Genomic DNA, 8388 nt, shown 5'->3' on the forward strand with positions numbered 1-8388 from the left:
CACTGCAGATACACTTCCGATAGGTACTTATCACAGTGGGAGGCCGTTCCTTCTCTTGCTAGAACAAAAGCGTTACCTGCTGTATGCCGACCCGGTAGTGACGAACCTGCCGTTTCTACTTGTAGAATTGTAACGCTCGTCATTAGCCAACAACTTGACTTTGAGCCAACCCGAGAGCACGAACTGGGGGAACTAAAATGTGTGACAACAAAAGGGGAAAAAAATATAGCATATTCTCTGTACATCCATGGTTAAATGTCATGAGCCAGACTTCATATGCAATGTAAGCTATAGGATGGTAGCTAGCTAAGACCACAGACGCAATGCGGTTGAGGCTTATTTATAAAACCCTCTTTGGCCTCACTCCCCCCTATCTGAGATACCTACTGCAGCCCTCATCCTCCACATACAACACCCGTTCAGCCAGTCACATTCTGTTAAAGGTCCCCAAAGCGCACACATCCCTGGGTTCGCTGCAGAAAAACACTCAAACTGGACAGTTTTATCTCAATCTCTTCACTCAAACACCCAATCCATGGACACGCTTACTGGCAGTTGTGGCAGCTTTTCGTGATGTAGCTAGTATTGACATAATTAAATCACAATGGATTAGTTTCCATGAAACAGCTGCCTGTGTTAATGCAGTATCCTTAGCTAGCAATGTTGTGCTAGCTTGCGAATATGCTAACGTTAACTAGATAGTTAAACATTTGGCCATGGGCTGGTACTATGGGATTATGGAGAGTGAATTTTTAAAAATGATCTTACTAGGTAGTTATCTTGTTGTGGCCGTCTGGCTAGTATCAACAAGGGCTTTCTACAACAACAAAAATCAACATTAGCACAGCTAGTTAGCAAACATTGGAATCTAGACCATAACTAAACACAGACGGACATCCATTACCAAGCAATGCTCCTGCCACCTTCTGATTTGGAGAATTGTAACAAGGCTGAGCGGCAGACGACATCAAGGTCTTTGCTGTGTGAATACAAAATAGAATTGCCTGTCGGCAATGTCGGCAGGCAAACGTTTGACAATCCCTACCAGTGAGCTTTTACAAAAATCAATACAATCAGCAGAAGTAACATACCGTTTCTTATCTGTAACCCACACGGAAGGACTCAAAAGGGCTGGTTACACACACTTGCTATCAGTCTTCCCTTTTGAGAGACATGGCGCATGTCATTTATTTAATTTACAAAAAGCGACAGTAACTCATTTGTATTACAATATTCAATGTAATGTCCAAAACAGTTCTTCAAAACAACAACGCAGGTTCTCACACAAACACTATATTCCCGTCTGTCGGTTGTAGCTCAGGGTGAAGCAAGCATACCGGACCAATGACCATTGTCTAACTGCACGCAACACTGCTTGAATAACCCGCTGTTAGCAAAGCGTGGACAGTGTTGACCAAGTAAGAGAGACTGCCGTCTGCCATACTGTTTACCTTTAACCTTCCAGTACCAGGTAGGGGCAGGGTCTGACCCCAAACTTCTACCTGGTCACATTAACATAGTGAGAAAATATATTTTACTTGTCACGTATCGTTTTGTGCGATAAAAGTACTGTACTTCAAAGTTATGTGAACATATGGCTATTTTGTTGAAATGAAATACAACATTGACACTGCTGACTTGATTTTTTATTTGTATTTTTAGGGACTGAGTTTCCCTTATCTAAGTCGAACCAAAACATTATACTTAATTCTTAAATCAACACATATGGAATTGTTTTAATAATAAACTCCAATGGCTCCATATTGTTAGGTACTTATATCACACTATTAGAGATGGGCTTGACTGTGGTTAACAGTTTATAATGTCATGTAATGTTTCTGTTGGTACAGCAGAGTTTCTTATATAAACCTTTACGCTTTTCTGTACAATCTTTTTTTGCAGTCTGCAGTCGAAGAAGACCTGCTGATATCCAGTGTAACTGGTGGGAGAGATTGGACCTCTGAAGTGGCTGAACACAAACCCTGGCCCCGGATCAGGATCCTGGATCAGGAGCCTTCGCTCTTCCTTTCTGAGTCGGAACCAGGACCCAAACGCGAGGTTAAGAGACTCCACCACCACACAGAACACAACCAGTGGACAGGTGGACTGAACAACCTCAGCCCTGGTGGTCATCAGAGTGACAGAGGCTCCAGTCAGGGATCTAGTCTGCAGCCCAGACCCTTCTCTTCACAGTCTCAGTGCAGGGATGGAGCAGGACCTGGGGCTGATAGAGATAGACCCTCCTGTTCCTATGATACAAACACCACAGTATCCATGATGGACAGAGCAGGTCACCCTGGGCTTCAGCCTTCACAGAGAGTGGTGGGAGACCCCCCTGGCGGTAGTCTATCAGGAAGTCTGTCTTCTTCAGGGTCTCATCTAATGCCTGGTGACTGGGTTCATAGAAGGCCTGGACCTGGGTCTAGTCTTCCTCAGCTGCCTCATGGTAACCCCACGAATACAGACAGGGTCAGGATGAACGTTCACCATGAGAGGTACCTAGCCTATAACACAGCACACAATCCCAACAACACCCAAACAATGGCTAGAGGTCAAGGAGGTAGCTCTAAATTGGCTCCTACTTCTACCTCATCTGGTGTCATTGGGTCACAACGTGGGAGGCCGAGCATTAAGACGGACGCCGACAAGCCGTACACCTGCCCCACGTGTGGGAAGCGCTTCGCTCATGCAAACTATGTGAAGCAGCACCAGACTGTTCACACCAAGGAGAGGCCATTCATGTGCAAGCTGTGTTACAAGAGCTTCTCCTTCCAGAGTAACCTTATCAAACATAGGAGTGTCCACAATGGGGAGAAATCATAGTAGTGTGGCTTGAGATGTACACAGGATATCTGGGAACCATTCTTTAGCTGACATAGTTATCATGTGAAGTGTCTTGGGCTAAGAGGGTTTTTTGGATTACTAAGTCCCTCAGCGCTGTTCAATGTCAGTCCTGGAGGGCCAAAACCCTTCTGGTTTTCATCTTCTCCTAATAAGGGACTAATTCAGACCTAGAACACCAGGTGAGTGCAATTAACTACCAGGTTTGAACAATAGTTTTGTACAAAAAAATAGGTGAGAAATCATGTTGTCCTTTTGATGTGTTGATTTTGTATTTGCTTGTTTATCATTTAGAATTAAAATTGGCCTTAGTCTCCTTGGCCTCCTTCGAACCTATAGGTGTCTGTCCTTGCCACCGATTGGATCTAGCCAACCATTCTTTTTAGGTCATTTACGGTAATTTTTCTAAACAAGTCTGCTTTGAGCTTGAAAGATACGGATCATGGCCTTTTCTCAATTGGTTTTGAGCAAATCCTGTGTCCTCTCTCTCCTCCGGCCTCCTTTTGAATAAGGTCAAATGTAATCGAGGAGAGGGAATGTGGACGAAAATGCGCTTGAATGAAATGAGACTGCTTCTCCTTATTCGCGGGTCATGAGGCAAATAATGTTTAGGGCTGGATCCCAAAATAAATGTGTAAAGTGATAATTAAGTTAGTTGTGCAAGATAAAACATAAGTAGCATATTTGTTTTTAAACATCTGCATGCTTTTCTCCACCAACAAAACAAAAGCTGATTCAAAGGTGGCGTGGTAGATTTCAAAAAGACTATCAAGGAGGGGAGGACACTTCCTTTCGACTACTAATGAATTCATATCTCCTCGACCACTTATCCTAGGACGGAAGGCGCACCCGGGTGGATGGTGGTTGGAAGAGCACGCTTGTTTGAAATGGAAAAGCGTTGCGGTAGCTTTTGATAAAGAATAATATCAAGACGAAGCAGCTGCTTTACAAGTGGGATGCACTGTTGAGCGCTACATCCCAAGGGGTTCGTGCTGATTATATGGAGATTGTGACAGCCGATTAAATGGCGTCCCTTAACAATGCAAGAACAAGATGTATGTCAGGAGAAGTGCAGTATTATCAGAAGGAGACGTATACTTGGAATACAGAGGAGGAATGGAGGGAAAAAGAGAGGCAGAGGAGGTCTCAGAGAGAGAGGGAGGAAGTCGGTGAGCTTGAGTCGGTTAAAAATGGCGGGAAAAAGGGAGATGGTTTGTTAAAGAAGAATGGTAGAAAGTGTAAGCAGAGTGAGCTGAAGACAGGAGGAGAAATGGAAGTGAATGAGGTCGAAGTATCGGATGTGGTAGGTGTGGTGAAGTTCTCGGAGCCCGAGGCTTGCACTTAAGGTCAGGATAAAGATGAGTCTGTGACAGTAGGAGTGAAGTTTTTGGTAAAAGTGGACCGTTGCCTTTTGGCTGATCCATTTGTAGTTTCAGGGTGGGTGAAAACAGAGTTGGGTATGGTAGAATCCGCGAGGGTAACCAGAAGTGGTCTTGTGATAATTGTTTGTGTTTCTGCTGGTCAGAGGGAGAAGGTGCTCGCCGTTAAACGAATGGGGGCGAGAAATGTGAATTGTTTTGCTCTCAAGAAAAGGGCACCATTGAAAGGAGTGATTACCGGGGTAGCAATAAATGTAAAAGTTGACCAACTGAAGGGGAAGATTCCCAGTGGTTGTGATGCTCGTCGCACAGACAGGGTGGCGTGAGTGATGAAACAGAAGAGTCATTGTCTGTTCTTTTGAGTTTTGATGTTGTCTTTGGCCGACAAAGTGATGTTAGGATATATAAGTTATCCTGTACAAGATTTTGTGCCGAATACATTACGTTGTTACAGGTGTCAAGCTTATGGGCATGTGGCAGCAGTGTGTAGGCGGGAGGTTCCTAGGTGTGAGAAGTGTGCAGAAGGGCATGAGACAAAGGAATGTGTAGCATTGGGGAAAGTAGTGGTATGTGTTAATTGTAGGGGTGCCCATCAAATCAAACTTTATTTGCCACATGCGCCGAATACAACAAGGGTAGACTTTACCGTGAAATGCTTGCTTACAAGCCCTTAAGCAACAGTGCAGTTCAAGAAGAAGAAAATATTTACCAAGTAGGCTAAAATCAGATCAGAAATGTTACATGCGAGAGACTCAGGTTGAGGTTTCCAGGGTCAGAGTAGTGCAGAAGTTGTCTTATGCTGAGGCAGTGAAGAAAGTAGAGGAAGATGCGTCAAGGGGGAGGGATCCTGAGAGGAGTGGTGTGAGTAGTAGATCTGTACCCGTACAGAAGGATAAACCAACAAGTGATATATGTTTCAGTAATATGTTAGTTTTTTTTGGCGTTTATAGCAATGATTATCAACTGTACTGCAGGGATGGAATGTAAGTCTCAGAAAATTGAGGTTGTGGTGGCAGCTGCAGAGAGGTAGTTGTGTGTGCGAGATTTGACATCAGAAGAGTTACAGGGTGTGTTAAGTGGTGGTGTCCCATCCTTTCATTTTTCTATTGTGTTATTGACTGTACGTTTGTTTATCCCATGTGTAACTCAGTGTTGTTGTTTTTGTCGAACTGTTTAAGTGAGTTGCAAAGTATAAGTGAATTGTACTCCAGTCTAGTAGGTGGCGGAAATGCAACATTTATTGGATGCCAACCGCCGTTAAACCTCGAAGAAGAAGCCCACATCGGTTTCCGGTTCACGGAGGACATACTTTCTTTTCTCCCTCAAATGCGGAAAGGCCCATGAATAGGAGGTTTGATGTGTAACGTAATAAGCAGTACCGTATTTCAAAGAACAGCGCGCATAGAATTTTTATTTATCCGCCAACCAATAACAGCTGTGTAAACAATGACCAATAATAATTTCCACGTTAGCATTTTTGTTGATATTTAGACTTTTATTAACATCCTGGAACTCAAAACTGCACAACATCACTCCATGTAGAATTTAAATCGCGTTGGAGTCCGAATTTACTTGATAGATGTTATCTAGGTAACGTTAGCTAACTGTATGGATTTCCACACTCAAATAGCCTCCATCATGGAACTGCTAGCGAATGCAGCCATGGCAGAGATCTGTAAATTCGTAGACGACGACTATGCAGTGTTTGGAAATAACTCAAAGCCAGAAAGAAAACGGGATTATGGAGGAAATTACAGATACTGGAACTAGTGGCACGAGAGCGCGTCCTCGCCAGTCGTCCCAGTAGTGTCAAGATCTTCGACCTCTACAGAGGAATGGCAAGAGGTACATTTTTCAGAAGGCCGTTGCTGTGGGTCATATCTAGAAGGCATGTCATACCGCTAATGTCAAAAGTTGCGTCGGTGAGAACTTTGGGATTTTAGCTAATACTTTTCCTAACCTTAACCTAATTATAATAACCTGCTACATTAAGTATCCAAAGCTGCTTAAAGTCCGCTAACCTGATACGAAAAGTGACTTCTGACATTAGCTGCATACTACCTCGTCAAAACGTGTGGAGAGATGATCAACCCAGAGTTATAGATGAGGGGAGTGGAACCTCAACCCAGCATGTTATCGTGATAGAGGTTGGTGTCATAGTGTAACATAGAAAATTACTGTACATCAAATGTGGCTCGTTTATTTCAGAAAGGCTACCCTCAGCTATTCATTTTCTTACATGTTCATCCTTATTTATGTGCTTGTGAGACTTCCCAGCAACATTGTTATCCAATTCAAATCATGTACAGATAATAACCTCTCGTGTCAGGCTGCAGGTCCCGGGGTCAAGCAGGAGAGGACTGAAGGTGAGGACCTAAGACACAACAGAGACATCCAGACTAGAGCAGTGGCTGGAGTGATGCCCCCTGTAGCCATGGAGGACCTCCCCACCGTCACCAGGACCCAACGCAACATCAGTGACGTCAGTGGAACGGCGAACACCGTCCTCAAGTCAGAGACAGACACCAAAACTTTAACTGTAACACAAAGGCTCTTACACACAGGATCTGACAACAGATCAGACCCAGAGAGACTGGGGCTGGGGCCACTGGGCAGTCCTCTTGCTCCTGCGTCTGAGTATTTACCTGTATTTCACCAGAGCCAGAGGACAGTTAATTCCCGTGGGGATGGTGATGGTAACGCGTTAGACACTGGTGGTGATGATCCGTCTTGTTCTTACGTTACAGAGATGGACCCTGGCAACATATCCTTGGGTTTAGAGACACAGACTGATCTGTCTAGAGGGGACTGGAACCTGTACAGTAGTAGGTTATACTCTGAAGGGTGCCTAGATAGGAAAGGGCAGGGAAAGCGGAAGGCGACATTCCTCCTACATGGAATGCAGAGATTTCTTAGATTACAGGGAAAGTTTAGAGACAAATCCAAATATTCACAACCCACTCCCCTTTCCACATGTTCAGGGGTTGCGACCCAGTTTCCTCATCGATGGGGCCTTCCGATTCAAACATTCCTTTTCGATCAGGTATTGAACTCAAAGGGCCAAATCGCGGGGATGTAACAAAGGCTTCAGCTGCCCCCAGAAAGTGGAGATCCACCAGAGGGTGGATTCTCCCGACAGCACCAGCTGAACATGCACCTGAAGGTCCGCAGGGGAGAGAAGCCATTCGCCTGCACACACTGCAGGAAGAGGTTCTCAGAGAGGAGCTACCTAAGGACACACCAGCAGAAAACAATCCCACTCTAGAACATAGAATGAAACCATTCCACTCGATAGATTCTGATGTTTAGATCAAACCCTGCATTAAAGACAAAGATGAATTGTGATTGTTGTCAGCAGAAAACATCCACAGATGCATTTGGAATTACAAGAGTAAAAGATTTCAGTGTTCAATATTCCTGTGTAAAATATTGCATGCAGACACTGTGTGATATATAAGACATACAGTGCCTTCAGAAAGTATTCACAACCCTTGACTTTTTCCACATTTTGTTGTGTTACAGCCTGAATTTAAAATTGATTAAAAAGATTGCTTTTCACTGGCCTACACGCAATACCTCATAATGTCAAAGTGGAATTATGTTTTTAGACATTTTTACAAATAATAAGTAAATGAAAAGCTGAAATGTCTTGAGTCAAGTATTCAACCCCTTTGTTATGGCAAGCCTAAATACTTTTGTGAGGAAAAATGTGCTTAACAAGTCACATAAGTTGCATGGACTCACTCTGTGTACAATAATAGTGTTTAACATGATTTTTGAATGACTATCTTATCTCTGTACGCCACACATATAATTATCTGTAAGGTCCCTCAGATTGAGCAGTGAATTTCAAACACAGATTCAACCATTAAGACCAGGGAGGTTTTTCAATGCCTTGCAAAGAAGGGCACCTATTGGTAAAAAAAGAAGACATTGGATATCCCTTTGAGCATGGTGAAGTTATTAATTACACTTTGGATGGTGTATCAATACAAATAGACAGGCGTCCTTCCTTACTCAGTTGCTGGAGAGGAAGGAAACTGCTCAGGGATTTCACTATGAGGCCAACGGGGACTTTAAAACAGAGTTTAATAGCTGTGATAGGAGAAAATTGAGGATGGATCAACAACATTGTAGTTACTCCACAATACTAATCTAATTGACAGAG

The 8388-nt window shown here is 43.6% G+C and overlaps 1 protein-coding gene across 2 annotated transcripts in view; it reads left to right on the plus strand.

Annotated features, from left to right (window-relative positions):
- LOC145850203 (uncharacterized) overlaps positions 1-7993 on the plus strand; it is a 23644-nt gene extending 15651 nt beyond the window's left edge. The window contains exons 7-8 of one of the 2 annotated variants that reach the window (XM_082978183.1): positions 1903-6367; positions 6550-7993. In XM_082978183.1, coding sequence (XP_082834309.1) covers positions 1903-2823 — 921 coding nt within the window. In that variant the 3' untranslated portion in view covers positions 2824-6367; positions 6550-7993. The remainder of the gene's footprint in view (positions 1-1902; positions 6368-6549) is intronic. The other variant, XM_014202677.3, reaches the window with a different exon arrangement.
- The last annotated feature ends 395 nt before the right edge of the window (positions 7994-8388 follow it).

This window comes from Salmo salar, chromosome 08 (assembly GCF_965601325.2).
Source record: "Salmo salar chromosome 08, fSalSal1, whole genome shotgun sequence".
NCBI classification, from domain to species: domain Eukaryota; kingdom Metazoa; phylum Chordata; class Actinopteri; order Salmoniformes; family Salmonidae; genus Salmo; species Salmo salar.